The sequence below is a fragment of the Limanda limanda genome, chromosome 18, assembly GCF_963576545.1.
Source record: "Limanda limanda chromosome 18, fLimLim1.1, whole genome shotgun sequence".
NCBI classification, from domain to species: Eukaryota; Metazoa; Chordata; class Actinopteri; order Pleuronectiformes; family Pleuronectidae; genus Limanda; species Limanda limanda.
This window is the reverse complement of record NC_083653.1, coordinates 16872201-16892719: the sequence shown is the minus strand read 5'-3', so window position 1 is coordinate 16892719 and position 20519 is coordinate 16872201. Positions and strand designations below refer to the sequence as shown.

Genomic DNA, 20519 nt, shown 5'->3' with positions numbered 1-20519 from the left:
CGTTGAGGTAGGAAGAGAGCAGGGAGAGGGCAGAGCCTGAGATACCCAGGTCCTGAAGGGATGAGATCAGGATCTGGTGGTTCACTGTGTCAAATGCAGCAGAGAGGTCTAGAAGGATAAGGACAGAGGAGAGAGAATCTGCTCTAGCAGTGTGAAGCAGACTTTACCAAAGTCTTTACCAGTCATCTAAGTTTCCAAGGTGCCACATAATTGAATAAATCTCAGAGCTGGTCCAACTGAGTCTGTGTTTCTGTTCACCTCACATGAATCCTTCCAGAACCTTGCGGGCCAACAGACATCCAAGACAAGCAGATGGATGTTTTTAAAGTTTTATAAAACCTGGCAACTCAGAGTGTTGTTTGCTATGACTGGCAGTTGAGAGGCAGGAGGCCTCATGTGGAATTCAGCATCGAACTCGGCGTGTGTGTGTGATCAGGAGGAAAGTCACCTTACAAGTAACTGCCTGACTCAAGTCTTTTTTTTTGACAATTCTGATGAAAATATCTCACTGATTGGTGGATTTTTTTCCTTTGTTCAATTATCATCAAACTTAAAACCCGAGTTGTGACTTCATGAATTCAAACCCAGCACATGTGATTGAAGCTGCACGGAGCTCCCTCTACACGGCCTCTACAATTATCTGCCACCGTCGCTTACCGTCAAATCATATTTACTGCTGCTTCTGCCGCAGTCACCTTCACAGGAGTTGAAACGTTTTGAAGTTCACTCGTCTGCTCCCATCTCGCCCACCTCACTTTCCATCTGGTCTAAATGGGCTGGGGCCGGGGGGGCCGGGGGCCGGCCTGCGTCCGTAGGGCCCCAGGGAGCGGAGCTGGCGCTGAGATGCTCATTGCTTCATTGGGATTCTCTCTGGATCCAATCACACTGTCAAGCTCAGATTGGAGGCCTGTCTCCTTGGTAAGTAGAAACAGCACACACACACAGTTCTGAACATCACTCTCTGACACACACAGACAGAACACATACAGTATAAATGTGCACCCACCTAATCGTGCCCCCTCATACTCGCTCCGTCTTGACTGCAGAGCAGCAACGGAGCCATGTTTGTATGCAGCTCAGTCTAATCTGAACAAACACAGCTGCTTTCCTTTCACTCCAGTGATGAACCTTGTCAAAGATGAGTCACACAGCAGACAAACACCATTAAAAATATCAAGTAGCATCTTAAATCTACTGGTCAAAAACCAGTAGATTTTAGTGCAGGTGGAGGTTCTCTGCAAAAGTACGACTCTCAGTGCCCAGTACATGGGTTGTGTGAAATCCTGTGGAGCTGCCAGACCTGGTCCCTAGATGGCACTGTGTCCTCTAGCCGAGCGGGCCCTGCTGTTCGTCATGCAGCCGTGACAGCCTGTAAAAGCTTTTGTCAGTGGAACTGAAGATTTAGAGCCCAGATTAGCACATTCATATTTTGGCAGTTAATTAGAGCTGAGGAGCTAACCGAGAGCTGCTGAGTGATGGAGCAGAGGAGAGAGAGGGGAGGTGTGCTCCTCCTCATGCACGGAGAAATGCAAAGTGAATTAAGTGCACATATACTGCACCTGCTATTAGTGTGTCACCGTGTGCGCCCACTGAGACGACGATGAAAGCTGAACCCACACAAGCGCCGAGCCTTTTGTTCCCTGTGTGAACGTTGATGTGGCTTCAGCATGCCCAGTGCGTACACACGCCCACACACGCTTGTTTCTGAGGTTTGCACGTGTGTGTGTGTGTGTGTCCATGTGTGTGTGTGTGTCCTTCATAATAGTGGAGGTAAGGTCAGCGGGCTCATATTTTCCCTGTCAGGACTGATCACCATCGCCTCCACAGCTGCTTCGCCTGTGTCCGTGGAGGATATAGCATCTCTCCCGGATCTTTACAGAGGGAGAGGCAGGTTGTCTGCAGGAGCCACAACACGCTGCAGCTGCACACAGTTGTGTTACAGCATCCTGCAGGAGGAAAGCAGCAAAACCTCAGTGACAGAGCTGATGCACTGCATTGCCACTGTGTATCTGAAAGGGGGGTAAAAATAACAAGCCGTAAATGCATTTAAGTGGAATTAACCAGTTCATTAGATGAAGTAAAATTTCATGACAGGTCAACTGTCATCCGTTAAATGCATGTAGGGGAGCCGGGCTGCTCCCTCGTTGGCGTTTCAGGGGCCGTACACAGCTAATGCAGGCAAACGCACACAGAAAATCCATTTGGAAAAGCCATTAGCAAATGTAAATTGTTTTTCTGTCAATTAAGATATGAATTATCCGGCCGACATCGGCGGGATTGATGTAATCGAGTTCTGCTAATTTGACTAAAAGGAAAAGTGGTTGCTACACATAAAATCCAATCAATAAACTTTGTCAGCCAACAACTGTGTAAGCAAATGGGTTGTGAATATCAAATGGATATGTTTCCTCCGCTGGCACCCTGCTGGTGTAAATTTGAAAGTGACTAATAGCTGTGAATGCAGCAATACCTCACTGTTCCAGGGTTTGTGCCAGGAAGCTTTTTCTGCATTAACGGGCTCCTATTCACTGACCTGGATTCATTTTGATTATAATATTAGTCGAAAACAAATATTTATTTGCTGTTTGGAGAAATATTTGGCTTGACAATAATGCTTCTTATATTCTCTCTTTTTCTGTGGTGCTTTATGCTGCAATTAATTTTGTCTGTGCTTGTTTTTTTTTCTCTCTTCTCTGGATGTGATTGTCTCGCTAAGTGCCTCATAACATTTGCCTTTTATTTAAATCTCTGCCCTCTGTCATATGTCAGGATTATTTTTGATCTGCCGTCTCACCAGCTTTCTTTGTGTACAGGTCCACAGTCAAACTGTGATTCATATCCATACTCCAGTGTCTCTGACAGATGCTCCTGATCCTGAATCGGCTCTGACAGTCAACACATGAAGGGAGAGAAGTTGTGACCTGGTGCTCAGCGTGAATGTTGAGTGACAGGACAGTTTGTTTAAGAAGGAACCAATCAGAGACAGCAAACAACTTCACGTTCTCTATATCAACTTTTAAAATGAGAAGCTCTCACGTGAACGAGAGCCAACACACAGCAGCTTTACAAAAAACACACAAATACACAAAACACAAGAACATTAACATCTATGCATAATATTCATAATGACTATGCATATGCATTGTCTATAGTGTTGTGTGTATTTGCAGTGCATATGTTGTCAAATTTTGGGTTTTCTTAGTTTGCTTGTGTTGTGTTAAGTTCCGGTACGCTGACCTCTGAAAACAACTGTTTAAATTTGCTGTGAGAGCAAAAGAGAGTTGAACATCAAACCAATCTGACAGCATGGGGAGAGTGTTACAACCAGTGGAAGCTAGTCACCGTTAGCCAAAGCTACAACTAACTTTATTTTCTTATATCCCCCCCCCCCCAAACTGTTCCTGTAAATGTCTAAACCATTTAGGAGAATAAAATATCAAGCAAAGCGACTCATGAATTTGCTGTACCTTAGATAATTTTAGAGCATGTGTTATACTCAGTAAATCAAATATTTATAGACTTAAATATTGAGGACAATTTGTTTTAATAATACAAAACTGAAATAGAAATGAATAATAAAGCAGAATCTCTCAAATACAATAAAACACAAGCTAAAGGAACATAAATTGTAGATTTCATAATGGCAGGCTGTCATGTTATTTTCCATCAGTCTTTATAACATATATATATATATGTATATGTAATGCTGCATCGCTGAGGGGAACCACAGAGCCGGTTATATTCTCCGTAGCTGTCACACAGACTGTGTTTAAAGATGGACGACATATCAGCTCCCTAAAAGTGAAGCTAAAACATTTTGATCGCCATCTGGTGGCTGGCTCAAGTATAGGTCATAAATCCCTCCTTCATATTATGGGGCAAGAACCAAATGAAAAGTACACATTAAATACATATTTCTCAAAGATGGTTTCTGTCATTTTTGTGATTGACAATTGAGACTCCTGAATTGCTATAGTGCTTCACAGTGCTGGCATCCTGGATGTTGTGGCTTCAGTTTGGTGCAGGTTTAGCAAGCAACATTTTATTTTTTTTTTTTACTGCGAGGGAGCCAGATCAGTGCACAGTATTGAGCTGAAAGTCCACCACCACACTGAGAAGTACCAGACGGGGTGATGTACTCTGTGGGTCGTCAGACGAGAGACCCTTTCCACACATAGGTCATGATGTGAACCATTGTTATTTTACAAACATCAACCACAGCCACTTCAAACCCTTTTTGCTGAATTCCAGTGCTCTTGAAGTTCATCTCTCTGCCTTTGTAGGGCACTGCGGCGGTGAGATGAAGTGTCATTGCCGAAATGAATGTTATTTTCTCCCACATTAACTTTGTATTTTGTTGACTTATGCAGAACAAATTTCCCCTGATTTTATTCGGAGTGAAGAAAAAAACAAATCTTGATATGTGGGTCTGTCTGAGAGTGTAGGGAACAGTCCCTGAGTAGAACGAATCCCTGATGGCCTCCGCGTACCCATTGCCTGTGGCAGGATGAATGAATGAGTTAATATGTAGTCATTGTGCGCGCTGGATATACTCACACATGCTACTCTGATATCTTACATCAATGGGCTATTGCAAGTTAATGACCAGCTCTGTGAAGGCCCATTTGCACGAAATATGGACAGTGTAAAAATGAGCTTGGAGAGCAGGTGCTGCTGCCATTGAGCTGCTCATAACCCACCCATATGGTTGAGGAGAATCTCATTTAACTGTGCACTCTCACAAAGACCTGGCTCTAAAGAAACCTAAAGCTATTCCGCCGCTGTGGTGAAGACTCTGGACCCCCCCGATAACCGTTTTCTCCCCTCGTTTTCTTCTCTCTTGTTGCATCAATGATCAGTGAATGAATTTGCATAATCATCTATAGTTAAATGATAGCGCGGAGCTACTCGGCTCCGGACTTCATTTGAATAGAAATGATAACCCTTTTTGGTATAAAAGGAAATCACTGAAGTGATTGCGTATGGATGAAAAAATCTGGTTTCGGTGAATAATCTTCAGGGCAGATGGTATCTACCTCCATCTCCTCGCCGCTTCGCCACCTGATCACACCACAACAATAGATGAGTGACAGCCAGCCGCACTCCAACATCCAAAAAGTTTTTGGGAACAACATTTTTTTTATTTCGGGGAATCGTTTGGAGTCAAAGGAGCATAAGACAATAATAAATAACTGGTCAAAATGTCAAGTACCAACACAAAAACTCAAAGTGAACACTGACTGATTTTGCTTGAAGATAAAAGAGAACAAATAACTTCAGCAGTTAATAATGAAATTTGAAAAAAACTAAAAAAACAACAACATATTGCCAGAGGGTAATGTCATAAAAATGAGACATAAAATCAAGCTACGTAATAACAGCAAAAAAAAATATAATGCAAATAGACATGTTGAGCAGACGAGAACATTGACACAGTTTAAAAAAAGGAAGAATAGAAACAAAAATAAACACCTGTTAAGTCAGTAAGGTGCTAGCAACAAATCCATCATTATCTGTCTTTATTTTCTTGTTCTGATGTTTTTAAATTTCCAATAAAAAAATAAATCACATGATGAAATTAATTGGAGAATAAAGAGGAGTCCCTAATACAAGATCCGAGGGCGGTGTTTTCTGTTCGACTTGATGGTCAAATATTCATGCGACTGAAGAGAAACACCATCCAGAGACGAGACGTCTAATCTAACAACATTTGCTCTGGCCTAAACAAATGTTCCTGTGCACATCTTTTTTTTTTTTTATCCCCAGGTGTTCCTGGTGAAAGAATAAAAATAATTTTTTGTCATGTTGCTACAGCAGAAAAATCAAATGGTCTGTCTGTACAAGAAGTGGGTTTAAAAAAACTGAACAGAATCTTGGATTTTCTGTACAATGTTGACCTGCAAAGCACAACGGCTATGATGTAATAAAATATGTAAACATATTTGCTGTTTTTGACACAGTCGTCTGTGACAACACATAGAATCACGCTTGTTCACACTGGAGTCTTTAGCCAGGACGTTTCTCTTTTAGTAAGATTGTAAAAAGTAAATCTCGGCCGGACAAATTGTGATAACGCATATTTGTCAGAAAGCTGAACCCAAACAAATGAAAAGAAAGAAAAAGGGAAAAACCTATCAGAGATTTAAAATTCAGAGAAGTAACAATGTGCAATTTGCCTGGCGGTTCCACTTTCGCACGCTTGAACACCATCTTGTATTTGGATGCCATGCACAGCAGCCCAATCCTTAGCCGAGACGTGAGGGAGGGAGAGGGGACTATTGAGATACATGACTGTATCACATCCTGCTGAGCGGTCACTGAGCACTGCCTAGCCAGCACTGACTGCACGACATCCTCCCAAACAAACACAGACCCAAACTCAATCGCTAAATAAATTACAAACAAATATATAAAAAACAAACCAAAGAAACACAAAGAACTTAAAAGACAGCTTTAAGTACATATACTTTACCTCATATCCCATCCATGACAGCTACATTTAATGAAACCATTTGTAATGTGAAATCACGTTTTGACTTCCAACTTTCCCGACAATCATTGTTTCTTGAGGTCCCTCACTTACACAGATGCCAGCACCACGTCACATACACCTCACATGCATGCTCAGAATGGCTGAAATGACAGTGATCGTATTTTTACAGGGTTACAATGGACAAGGTTGTCAGATCTCCAAGGGTCACACACCTCCTCGACAGTCACTTGGGGTCGTGTGGATGTTGAAGAGTGATAATTATTCACACTGCCAAATGTTTGCAGCAGGGACTCCTTTTGAAAGGTCTGTGTTGAGTCCCGGTGAAGTTGTACTGCATTGTCTCTCCCTAATGCTTACAATAGTAAGTGTGCTTCCAGAAGCCAAAGTTCTTTAGTAAATGTTTCAGTGACTCAGCAAGTCTTGAGTTCTCAGGAGATTTTTTATCCTTTTTAAATCACAGTTGCCAATATGGTACTGTCAAAATGTTTATAACTTTGTTCCAAACAGTTATTTTCATGTGTTGGGAAATGACTGGATTTCTATACATAATATTCCTTGTCCTTGTCTTTCGGTCTCTTGCTACCGGCGCTGCCTTTGGCGCTGGCGCTGGGTGCTTTATCCTTCACCACAGCGCCATTGGTTTGCGCCGAGTTGCTGATGTAGTTGCGCGTCTCGTCCACCTGGTAGGAACCCTCGTCCCTGTTCCTGTACTTGTACATGGCGTAGAGGAGGATGAGGATGCAGAGGGCAGCGGCTGAGACAATGCCCACCACCATGCCTGTGGTACTGCTGGATTCCCGGATCACCTCGGAAGCCCCTGCTGGAACCCGCCGCACCACGCCGGGCACAGTGGGCAAGGCTGCGGGCACCGTGCGCAGCATGGGCGAGGTGATGAAGGGACCCCGCGGCTTCGTGCCGTCCCCATCGAAGGATGTGGGCAGGGGCAGCAGGACTATGTCCGGCTGCGGGGGTTTTACCTCGCGGTTGTTCATTTTCCCAGCAGGCAGCTTGGGTGGCGTGTCCGAGGGGACCGCCGCCGGTGGTGTGCCCCGGAGGTCGGGTAGAGGCGAGGTGGGTATAGTCCTACCTGCCTCAGAGGCTTTGCTAGGCCTCAAGTCCTTGGCCTCCCACTTGGGCGCGAGGGCTTTGTAGCCACCTTCATAGGCCGATGTGGTCAAGATCTTATCTGTTACCAGGGAGAAGGTGGTGTAAAAATCTTCATCGTCAGTCGGGGGCAGGCTAGAGTCGAAAGCTTCGCCAGAGCCAAACCCCGAAATCACCATTCCATCATCATCATCATCATCATCATCATCATCATCACCATCATCACAATCATCGCTGCCTCGGTCCGACAAGCAAGGTACCCCCGCCTCAGTGGCCATGGCCAAGGATTCTTTGGTGGTCTCAATAATGGTGAGGACGGGGTGGAGGGTTGGGGGGAGGGGGATGAAAGGAGAACGGGTGGATACAGAAGGGATGTCTATGGGGTCCTCGACTAGCACGGGGATGACTAGCTCCCCTCCTGGAAAGCAAAACAGAGAAACAGACACAAGTCAGAAGGTTGGAAAATCTTTTCCCGACAAAGCAAGAAGCAAACACCAAAAGAACCGGTAACCAAAGGAGGTAAAAAAAAGCAAAGCTCAACAAAGGGAAGAAAAAACGAAACTGAAGATAAACAAAGAAACGAAAAGAACAGAAAATATTGTACCAGTGCAAAAACAATGGAACTCAGAACCAAACAAGACCCAAACTGAAAGAAAACAACAGCCATACATAAAGAATACATTGCATCAAAAGGCTTTGAGGGATGCACAAGGGTGAGCCACAATAAACTGACTCCTCACACGTATCTGCTCAAATATCGGAGTTACATCTGCACTGCACTATCAACGTGTTCTATGAGCTGCATGTCGTTGCTCATCAAAAAGTGTGTATGTCACAAAGTTTTATATATTTAGTTCCATCTGCCAACGGCTACATATTCCTCCACGATAACTTATGTTAAGGCTTTTAAGAGGCTTGTTTCTCGTGTCTTTAGGCTAAAATCCCTTAGTCACTCCAGTCAAACACTTTGAGCTCCGAAAGATGTGCTCTGTGGACAAGCAGAAGCAGAGGCTATTAGCATTTGTTTGCAATTCAAGTGCAAGCCAGTGGGCCTGAAAGGAAGTTAACTAGGTCTGAAATGAGAAAGTGTTTGTAAGGTGTTTTCATAAAGCTGCTCAGAGAGGCGCTTTTTAACCCCACTGACCTACATCAGCGAACAAACACCGACAGCTCCTGCATCATAAAGCCGAGGAACGAAGTGATGTTTACGGACTGGAGCTGCTACAGAGTCCGAAAAAACAAGAATTTGAGCCTCTAAAAAAACCTGTCTGATACTTTAATGCTGCGCTCACACAAAACGCTAAGCGGGTTTTCACATTGCGCTTTTCACCGGCGTTTGGCTGCAGGATCGTTTGTGTTCACTCACGGTACTTGCACAAGAAATGGGCGAGTGCACAACCTGTGGATATCCACCTCTCTCTTCCAGAAAAAGAGGAGTGGACGAGCGCTACAGTTGGTGCGTTGAACCTGTAGTGGGACGCCGTGTGTGGGTCCACATGACCATCAGAGCCACACTAAGCTGTAGGTCTCTTGTCATTTCCAGAGCTACCTGAGGCTGACCAGTGGACATTTTAATGACCAGCTAGCTTAGATCGTTGCCAGGGCTTGTTTCCCGCGAGCTTGATTCTCAACGCTTTTGTGACATCACGTCACGAAGTTCAAATATTGCAGCGAATTAAGACATTGCGTCAAGTGACACAAACACAGAGTCCATGTATGTCTATTCGCATATGTCCATTGACTTTGCATGTGAACATATTGCACGAAACAATGTTGCGCTTGGTGTGAACAAATCATTAATCTAACTGAGCACCCCTGATCTAAAACTCCACCATTAAAAAGTCACCACTAACCAGTAGGCTCCCCTACTTGCCCTAGCCTCGTGCCTTTTGACCCCTACAGTTACCACAATGGCAGAAAGTCACCGGGCAGTTCACTGACACCTGAATGTTTACGGATTTGTTTGATGGTAGAATCTCATTTGTAAGATGTTTAATTACAGTATTGTTCATCAGAGAGTCTAACGAACCTAAATCAATTTCTACAATTAACCACTAATGATGAATCCATATTGGAACACTTGATACCAGCTCATGATTTTCTGGTTTAAACTGTCGCTGGAGCACCACAAACATTTTGAAACATTCAGATGTCGACTGAAGCTGCGTCTCCTCTTGCCAAAAGTGGCTTGTTTGTACATCGCAGAGGTTCACAAACAGGGCACTATAAAGAGATGCAAACCTTTTTCCAACAGTAAAGACAAAAAAGAACACAACAGAAAAAAACGAAGGGAACCGAAAATCATAATTAAGGCATTGCAAAAGTCCAGAGTTAGAGCAAACATCGTAAAAAACATTCACAAAGTAAAGCCACAGATAGAGCTATCCAGAAAGGGATTAGTAATAGGTAAGTAGAAAACACATTAAATCAAAGTCAGCTCGGAAAATCATAAAAGCCTACGAAAAAAAGGACAGTTTTCAAAAGGAAGAAAGCATACCATCAGTTTTGTCAACTTACATCAACAAATTGCCCGCATGATTTTGGCAGGAAGAAAAAAAATTTACAAAAGAAAGTTGTGTAAGAATGCCTTTGGACAGGTTAGGTTAGTTTCGTCTTTAACAGTTTCTGATTAAGTAGTATATATTTCTCTTTTGAGACAGGATGGTACAGGGAGGCAACAACACATACATCCACACATCATGACATGAAAAATAATCCTCCTTGTTCTTTAGATAATCATTTAGCTTTGTATAAAAAAGAAAACTGTATATCTATAAGTCTTTCTTTCGATAGAGTATTCTCTCCATAAATATCTACAGCCTGATCAGATTACTTTTTTTTCTTTTTCTTTTATCTCTGTCGACTTTAACACGTCCATCGGTAATGGACAAACGGATGACTGTACATATCTTAGAATCTCTACGTAAAGGGTTCGGGAGCTGGTAGTGTGAGACGGGGTGGGACCTATGAACATACTAGGGAGGAAATGACATAGATGGGGGTGAACGTGTACATCAGTTGCCATGTCCATGTAAAGGCGGCACGAAGCGGTCGGGCGGCATTAGAGCTTTTGGCTGTAAGGAAGGGATGGGGATATACAAACAATGAGCATATACATGCCCATTTACAAAAGAGAACAGCACTCTCAACAATGACAGTTTTACAGACCCTAAGCTGCAACTTCTTTGCCATGCAATCAAAATTAATCGACTCATTAATTGATTAAATCCAAATTCAATCAGCGGTAAAGCTATTCAATAACAGGAGAATATTAGAGATCAGCATAGAAACAGTTTTTCCACTTTGAAGGCAGCTTCTCTCTTTTCTCTATGAGGACTTGAATTTGAAGCTTCCAATGCAGCCGCGGCGTTTTGAAAGCCAATCTCCGCAAACCTTCTGTCGTTGTTATTAAGAGCATTTAGTTCATAGAGAAAAGAGGAAGCTTCATTCGAATAAGGGAAAAATAAAAATCATCAAAACATTTGGAAAAATAGAGATTCTTAGCAAATTAGCAGATTAAAATTTGAACATTTTCAGAAAAGAAACATAGAATTAACATATATGTGTATTGACATATATGTTTCAAACGAGACAAAACAAAAACTAAAAAAACAAACTGGCAAGCAAGAAAGAAAGGCATTAAATTTCTCACACTATCAAAGATGAACAACCAGAAAGCACACACTGAGGCAGACAAAGAGAGGGGGGACAGTTTAAAGGCAAAGTGTCACCACCTTCACTTTAACTAATAATAAACTTGCTTATTATTAGTTACTTCAATACATTTCTCTTGTTAGTATTTTCAAAACACGGGACAGGGCGTGCAATCTGGATGTACGTCAGAGAGAGAGAGGTAAAATCAGACAAGGTTTTATTTTGGATTTTAGTTTCACTATAAGAAGTTGGGCAATGCATGCTTAAGTAAGTTGCATTTAGGGAGAGTAATATACAGTAACAATACAGCAAGCCAGGGGTCAGAGGGGGCTTTAGAAGGGGTCAAAGGTCAGTGTAAGGTCACTGCCATCAAAGGGCTGTGGGATATTAGCTCAGGCAAAGAAACCATTCATCAGCGGTTAACAGGGGGGGACAAGGTGCACCATGGGTGATATACAACCAATATTAAATGGTATTTAGCCCCACCACATTCGCTACTTAATCAAGAGAGGGGGAGTAAAGTGATAATTAATGAGCCTCATTTTATGCAATGTTTAGATGCTCTGTGTTCTGCGCATTAACCAACAGCCTTTGTTTGACAGATAACCACTGTGCTGGGAGTGAGTTCCACAAGAGGGCACAAGGGGGCGGGCTTTTCATCTGTGCCTCCGGTGAGTTTAAGGAGATGTGAGAGGCACATTTGTCTTGGGGCGTCAGGTGTTCGGTTCCTCCTCTGCAGGCTGGTTTACAGAAAAACCTCATTCATTTGGCAAAAACTGGGCCCATGAGTCAAGCCTTATTGGAAATATGGCATGTGTCAGACTGCGTATTATCAACTGACGTCTTTAATGTGAATCTCCCCGACTGTCCGACCACGCTCCGGAGATCAGAGTAATGTCTGATGTGATAACAGAGCTGCTATCCACCGTACGGACCTGGTGTTTCATCTTCGCTATGACTAACATCTAATGCTCGTGTTGCACGGCTCTGATAACTACAGAACTCCTTGCCTTGTTAAATACACAAAGGCAGCACAGCATACGCAATTTCAACCGAAGCTTTATTTATCCAACTCTGCCCTTGTTGTCTCGGCCTTGTTTGCAACCTTTCACTCTATTCTTGGCTAACAGCTTTCGGCGACTGTTAGCTTTGCGCTGTATCAACAAAACACTTGGTTGGGAGGCAAGCCACTGCAGTTAAGGGTCTCCATTAAAGTCAGTGCAGAGGACCTTGATGTTTTGGTAAACACTTTAATCCTACGTAAGCTCTTGCACAAGCATTGCACATCTTCCTGCATTTCTGAGGCCGACAAACACTGGGGTTTCTAATGGGTTTGCTTAACCAGATTGCATTTGTTTTTCCAACATTGTCAAGATGGAAAGAGATTTATTCTAAGCCGCTGCCTCCCTGGCAAATAATCCTCCACTATGCTAGACCTACAGCCAGTTACACCCTTTGCTTTCCTTTTTTAGGCAAGAGTGTTTTTTTTTTGTGCCTTCTAGTCTTTGCTTCAATAAGCAAAACTCATCTAGAAAGCCGAGAGTATGAAAGAAACTGAATTTTACAGCCAATGCTCTTTTACATCCCATGATGTAAGAAAGACATTATCTGCTTCATGTCCGTGTTGGCTTTTGAAGTGGAATTGAAGGAAATACAGTTTCTACTAAACGGCTGATTGGTCAAATACCTCAGCAACTTAGAGGCTACGAATGCAGAAGTCTCAGAGCAGCACTTTCTCTTCACTTTTACTCCTCTCCCTCTGTCTTTTCTCTCTTCCCTCTCCTGGCCTGATCCCCGTGTCCATCCAGCGTTTGCTGAGGCTTCCGAATGGAGATGAATCCCGACGGTGTGTCAGGGATTTGCCGGCGCCACACCACAAAAGCGGAAAGCCCGTGCACCAGCACCAGCCGCGGATGAAGCGAGTCAATGAGATTTCAACGCTCCAAATTGTGGGCGAGTCAGTGGTTTGAGGCCCTGAAATCCTATTGTGGCTGCTTGTATTGTGCCAGGAGACCTGCTGTAGCAGATTCATTCACCTCTACCCACTCCAGGTAGGGAGCTGATTACCAGAGAGCCAGCAACACGCAGATTCTCACTGTGGGCACAGTTGAAGGGACATGCCAGGGATTATATCGGTGCGCTCGGCAAAGGCTGAGCATTCTAGAAACATGCACCTTAAAAAGCCGAGCATTTCACCCTGCCATTAAATTATCTTATCTTGCCTGAGCACACAACTGCCAACAGAGGAGAATTTCTCACTGATGGGCAGCATCCTGTGCCATTTTCAACTCCAGGGAGCAAAGAGGTCTTTCCTGTGAGAACACATAAACCACCTCTGGCTGGGAGAAGAGCCCTCTTCCGGGGTGTCCTGAAGCCACAGCTCATGGCAGATAGCTCTTAATCCGTCATCATGTGGCTGGGGCCAGTCTGGCGTATGAAATTGGCATCTCGGGCAGGCGTGGCGACTTGCCCCTGTCAGCTGGTCGATTTGCTGCACAGCCATTAGGCTGCACCTCTGCATTGAGTCGACATGTGTCAGCTGAATAACCTTTAAACTGATCTGAGGCCTGCGCTGAACTGACAGCTGGCCCAATGGGGCTTGACGGAAGTCATCGCTAAAGCCACAAGGAAACTCAGTGATCCATTCCAAAACTTTATTCTCCAACCTACGCGTGGCTCTTCAGTGAAGAAGTCCCACAACATCACATCCCTGCTCCTCGTCTAAAATGGATTTGAGCTTCTGACTCTCGTCTTTATCCAACAAGGCCAATAAGATGAGGAGACACCTGTACATATGTTTCAGATCATCGAAGGATGTTGAGGTCAAATGCAATCATGTAACAATCAATGACCATGACAAGTGCAACAGTTACTCTGTTGGTTTGTTTTCTCGACAACAATGACAGAGTTGGTTGTTTGTTCAAACCCACTGAAACCTCCCACCTGTATGTTTATGCTCAGGAGCAATGCAGGAAGTGGTCTGACATTTTCTATCTAATAGCAAAATGTACGTTGTCCCTACAGTCAGTGTTTATTCCCTTTATCGAGGACAACAACCGTCGGCAGTTTGTAATGGAGCCCCTTTTCCAAGTGTGAGTAATAACAGTAATTGCTCCATTTCATTTATGTGTTTTAAGTCTTAGGGATTGTGCAGAGCGTCTCTCTAACACAATTTACTGGCACCACAATAGTAAGGCACCACAATAGCAACTAACTCATGTTGATGTCTTAATGGGATTTTGGTTATTCGTAGAAACTGTATGTACGAATCAAACATTCTGATTTGTACTTGTGGATTTATGAAAATCATTTGCATCAATTACAGCAACCTAATTACAAATCAATCGCAAAATGTCTCTGATTACATGGTAATGACAAGCTGCATCACTGTTAATCACCGTTAAATTAAATCGGAAATCGACTTGGTATTTGCTGTTCTCTCTAAATCTCTAAATGTTTCATCACTCATTTCCAGGTTGTATTCTAAGTCGCTGGTGCGTTTCTGTGTTTAGTTTGTTCTTATTCAGGGGATCGAACCATGAGTTTATTTGCTCTCTTGTGGAACTCACGTGGGATAAAGGGAGAAGGTAAGGTTTAACAGTTTTATCAAACATACAGACACGACACAACCACGAGACGACCACGTACAGCGGACAAGACAGGCAGACGGAGCACAGACAGAGACAGCAGGCACCAACACAAAGACGCCTCTGAGAGAGGAGGAGCCACGGCTAAGGCGGCGGCGCAGGACCGCCATCGTAGCCGCGGACACACAACGACATGTAGTAAAAGCCAGCTGGGGGTTAGCCTGACACTTATGGGTGGAGAAGAAGAAGCACACAAAATGGATGCCAATCATATCCATGCAGAAGCAGGGGTTTGGGGGGAGAGGACACTTAGTAAGTCTATAGCTACGGTACAGTCCAGTACACTGTGCATGCCACAAATGCCTTCTACTTGGAGCAACAGATAGAATAGAAAAACAGATATACTTTGTGGCAATAAAAGTCTTTTTTATGCCATCTGCATTCAAACAGACATGTATATGCAGAAAGGAGGTGGGTGAGTCGGGATGGAGGGGGTGTTAACGCTCGGGAGGGGGAGACGGAGTCATTCTTTCACACACAACTTTCTTGAGACAGGATGGGGTTGCCTGCACAAGGCCAAAAAAAGGGTGATGGCAAGAAAAGATTTTGTTGCCGTTCATTTCCCTGTGTTGTATCTAAAATGGGGGGGGGGGGGGGGGGGGAGGATGTTTCTTTAGAAGCCATGTGGCACAAAAGAATATAAATCAACACAAACTTGGATGAGGAGGAGAACTTTGAATTTTTTCCAACCACCAAAAGTTCATGCGGCACAAGATGAGGCAAAAAACGGGAGGAGCGGCTCTATCCTTGCTTGTGGGATGGACGACGGATGATGAGGAGGACAAAAAAAACTAAAAACAACCACAACAAAACTGGAAAATAAAATCACCACCCCACTCAAAACCCCTTCAAACCCGCCCCGGCCCCCCAAAACGTAAAGCAAAATAAAAATAAAAAGCCCAAATCGTAAGCGACCCAGCAGTTGGGTCCAAATCGATACAGAGGAGAGATGTTCACATGTGCATCACAGGAGAAAACAAAAACAAAATGCAACAGAAATGAAGTCAACACCATGTCATGCAACTGTCCATACAACTGGAAGCAGGGCAAGGAATGAGGGAATGAATTTCTGTGTCGACATGGTGAAATGTACAGTATGTATGAGAGTGTGTATGACTACATATGTTGCCACTATATGAGGGGAGGGTACCATGTTCTCTGGGTGAAAACAAACTTCTTGCACTACAGCTCCACTTTTTGAGAACACTTGGGTTTGAGCCTTTTCAACAGTCGGGACACGTAAAGACAAAACACACGAGCTGCGATAAATTTTTGTCCATTCAATTTCAGTAATCTCGGACTTAAAGAAGCAACTCATGCTCGCAGATAAAGCACCGAAATACAGGGACGAGGCCGCCGACAAAATGGGTTTCTCCTCGCGTTTGAAAAGCCGACTGTGTGGCCATATTTTCAAGGAAACAAACGCTATGACCGTGTGATAAGGACTCAAAGTAAATGAGTTCCTTTCACAGATTGGAGGAAAATTGTTTAATTACGAGCAGGGTATCTACGGAACTACACGTAAAAGACCTCATTTCGGAGATAAATAAATAAGCGCTGGATTATCTGTTATGTTCCCCCGAGCACGCGTACCTAAGTGAAAGTGAAAGGGCAACGCATTGTTCTTACTTCTTTTTTACTTCTGTGAAAAGAGGACATATGCTTGGTCCGGCGCTGAGACATATTTAGCCAGATTAACACAGCGTCAATTAGTCTGCTGTGATGGCATTTTGAAGGACAGGGGAGCAATCAAATAGCTGCTAATGATTTCCAGAGCACCTTAGGGGACACGCTTCTCACATGCGGAACCAGTTTCAGCGGAGCCCTCACTCCTGGTTAACTCCATTAGAATCCATGCCAGCTCCTCCTGGGCGGAGCGGTGATTGACAGCTGCTTGTTCACAAGTCGTCCAAACCCAAGTTGCCTCAAAACATCCACTTCTTTTTTAAATCTGCGGTTTAATTTACCAGCTCTGTTTATATTTCCAAACTCCACCGAGTGGATGTCCTATCACTTTGATTTAATCCCAAAGTGACGTGTGTGTGTATGTGTGAGTGTGTGTGTATGTGTAGAGGGAGGAGGGAAGAGAGACGATGCGCACAGAAATTCGAGGATATCTGTTCTCTATTAGAATGTTTCAGGTAAGGCAAGCCTCCGACAAAGGAAACAGAGGTACAAACAAGAGAAGAAGAAGAAGAAGAAGGGAGGAAGAGGCTCTGTTGCAGTTAGTCTGCTACATATCACAGTATCTATGCTGGAAGCATCTTTGTTCTCGAAAGAATCTCAAAATGTATCCTCTGTCAAGAGAGACGCACACACACGCACAGCAAGAGGAAATCAACCATGTACAGAGCAGATACATTTTGAAGCATCAGTGCGGGCGACATGCGGATTGATACTAATTTCGTACTTTATTGAGTAAAGTTTTCCTCTCCACCGAATGCTGAGAGAACAAAATTAGTATCAATGCTGCGTCATGTCTACAACCAGTGGCCCCATAGCTAAGTGTAACTTGATTTACAGACGAAAGGTGTTTGAAGCTTTTAATGTGGCTGACGATTAGATGTATGCATTTACTTATTTACAGCTAAAGTTGTGACTTCGGGCATGCTAAGCATAGAGACACTCAATTCTTACTCCGAAGAGTTCGTTAAGCTTTAGAATTACAGTGAGAACCCTTCGCACTAGTGTTTTATTACTCATTACTTTTGGGCGTTTTTTTTTTGAAGTTACACTTGAAGCTCCCATGGGACATGATGCTAAGAGGAGACTCTCCTCGGTAGCAAAATCAAAGAAAGAGAAGGAGAAAAAGACCAGGTTCAGAGCAAGCACAACTCGACACACCCATCCCACCTGCATGTCCGGAGTCACACTCCTCCAGGTCCTCGTCGTCGCTGGAGCACTCGGCTGACGAAACAATGTCATCTGTCGTCTGCGGAGAAAGAGACACATCCGCACACACACACACACACACAAACACACACATCCACACACAAGAAAATGGGGTTATGTCCTGGGCTGTATAAGTCAGTACACAGCCATTCCAGTCAAGGATATCTCTGCTCACACAGACCGCTCCGCCTGTCCTTCGGCTTCCATATATCACTTGGAGTCAATCATATTTCACAGTGTTTATCATTCTTCACTTTATGTGCTTTCCACCTCCACAGATAATTGTTTTCCTTCACCCTCCGCACTCTGCCTCCGGTAATTTATCGGCCCTCTCCTCCTCCGTCGTCCACAATCAATGGCCCCACCGAGCGCTCGCAGATCAGCACCGTCCCGGCTTCTGATTTGTGCTAAAGGGTGGCGGAGGGAGGGTGGAATGTGTGGGATGGGGGGGCAGACTTGCTAGCTACAGCCGAAACCGGCGATGGATTATCTGCACCCTCCAGTTCCCACTATTCTGATTTATCCCAGCCCCCACCCCCTCCTTTCCCCCTTTCTTCGGGTCGACCCATGGAGGACAGAAGGTGTGGGGGGGGGAGGAGGTTGTATTTCAGCAGGGGTGCGCCGGGCAGTCTGGCGTTTATTAGAATGAATCAGTGGGGCGATAAAATAAGCCCTGTCACCGAGCAGGGTTATGAAATCAGAGTGCTGATTGAGTTTTCCAGTCCTGGCCGAAGGTGTGGGGCTCTAAATATCATTGAGTTTGACAGACTAATGAAACGCCCCCCCCATGCTTGTGCTGCTGCTTTCAACAGGACCCAGAGAAAGATGTCAACCACACACACACACACACACACATACACCCGCTTGCTGATGTTCATTATTACGAATCGTCACAGTGAAAGTTGATTTTTTCCAAAGCATCCTCCTTTTGCGTCCTATGACTAAGCATGATCAATCATCAATCAATCAAATTTTATTTGTATAGCTCATATTCACAAATCACAATTCGTCTCATAGGGCTTTAACATGGTGAGACATCCTCTGTCCTTAATCCTCAACAAGAGGAAGGAAAAACTACTAAAAACCCTTTTAACAGGGTAAAGATATGTAGAAACCTCAGAGAGAGAGAGCCACATGTGAGGGATCCCTCTCCCAGGACGGACAGAAGTGCAATAGGTGTCAAGTGTAGGAAAACATCATCAAGATAAAGGCTTTAGTAGCATCGATGAGGGTAAACATTTTGAAGGATAACTTCAATACTTTATGTCAAGCAGTCCTGCTGCAGTCATAGTCTCTGGTCAGCAGCCAGCAAGATCATGATCCAGCATCAAGATCGGATCCACTATAGTCCACAGTCATTGTCCACTGCCGCCAGTTAGTGTGCTCCATTCTGCATCATAACACGTAATGTGTAAATGTGCGATAGTTCTGGTGTCTGTAATGCAGCATATTATGTACTGTACTCCAGCATGAGGAGGCGAAAAACCGAGCAGGAGGGGAGGCTGTGAACTAAATTGCTGTAAAATACAGCCCCATGGTGAAAATGACATTATTTATTGAAGCCACATTACGGGTGTAAAAGTCTTGGTTATTGCTGAAAGAGGGTTATTGCTTGTTACTGTGATAGCGGCGAATGTGGGAGGCAGGGACACAGAGAGAAAGAGAGAGATGAGGAGCCCAAAGCCACCCGTCTGTTCCGGCAATTCCACGGTGACACCATCGGGCCACAACCCATGCAGGACTGAAGCCGCTGCCTTTCTCTGCAGCTGATGCCGACTTCATCTCGACACAAAGGAAAGGTTTTCACTGCGGCAGATTCACAAAGCCTCACACTCTGATCTACATGTGTACGTCTCTCATTATCTGCGTGGCCTGGTTCCTTTGCTCGACATTAAGGCTGCAACAACACAAGGTTACGCTAAGTATGAAGAGAGCGATATCAAAAGGCATCTTCTTCTCCCATCTGAGGGGCACTGTGATGAATTTACAATTTTGTTTATTTCTTATGCATAAAGAAAATAAAATCACTTGAATAAAACATGGAATGCTGTAATGAGCCGTGTATATTTTGTCGAGGAAATCTTTGCTCATGTAGAATCAGACATTAAAAATTAGCTTCTTTTTTTTTTTTTTTTTTTTTTTTTTACACGTATTCCCTTTGCGCTGCTGTGTAAGAGGAGAAAACACTTATCATCACCAGACTGTCAGTCTTACTAAACTTCCAGATGCTTGCAGCATCACTGCAGCAATTTGTGATAGCAAAACTTTTATAGGGGTGTGGTTGTCGCTGAGCTACACAGCCTCATCAAATGAGTTCAGACACTTCTCAATCAACACCCATCGTTCGCCACGTGTGATTCTGGAGCTGTAAATGAACGCACCCACTGTTATACTGGTTATATAAAAGGGAGTAGAAACAAAAGCAAAGCATGACGTCACCCCATTCAAAGTGAATGGGAAGCAGTGAAAAACAGTCACAAAAAAAAACACTCACAAATAAAAACATAATTAAGAATATTGTACTCAATTTTAGCCAATCCATGACCCCAAAGCCTTAACACAGTTTTTTTCTCATCTGGTGTACCCACACTCCAATCTTCCAATCTGAAAAACAACTTTAATAATTGTATATGGAGTGACGTTACTGTAAGGAGGCTGGCTAATCAAACATCCCAGCATTTTCAACATGAGATAAGCCTGGAATGTTAATAATCTCTGAGCTCTCTCGA

At 43.8% G+C, this 20519-nt stretch overlaps 1 protein-coding gene across 1 annotated transcript in view; it reads right to left on the bottom strand.

Moving 5' to 3' along the window:
* Nucleotides 1-7032: 7032 nt before the first annotated feature.
* Nucleotides 7033-20519, bottom strand: part of LOC133024656 (neurexin-3b) — a 210827-nt gene continuing 197340 nt past the window's right edge. Inside the window, exons 16-17 of the mRNA XM_061091820.1 lie at nucleotides 17752-17830; nucleotides 7033-7352 (exon numbers count right to left, since the gene is read on the bottom strand). Coding sequence (XP_060947803.1) covers nucleotides 7033-7352; nucleotides 17752-17830 — 399 coding nt within the window. The remainder of the gene's footprint in view (nucleotides 7353-17751; nucleotides 17831-20519) is intronic.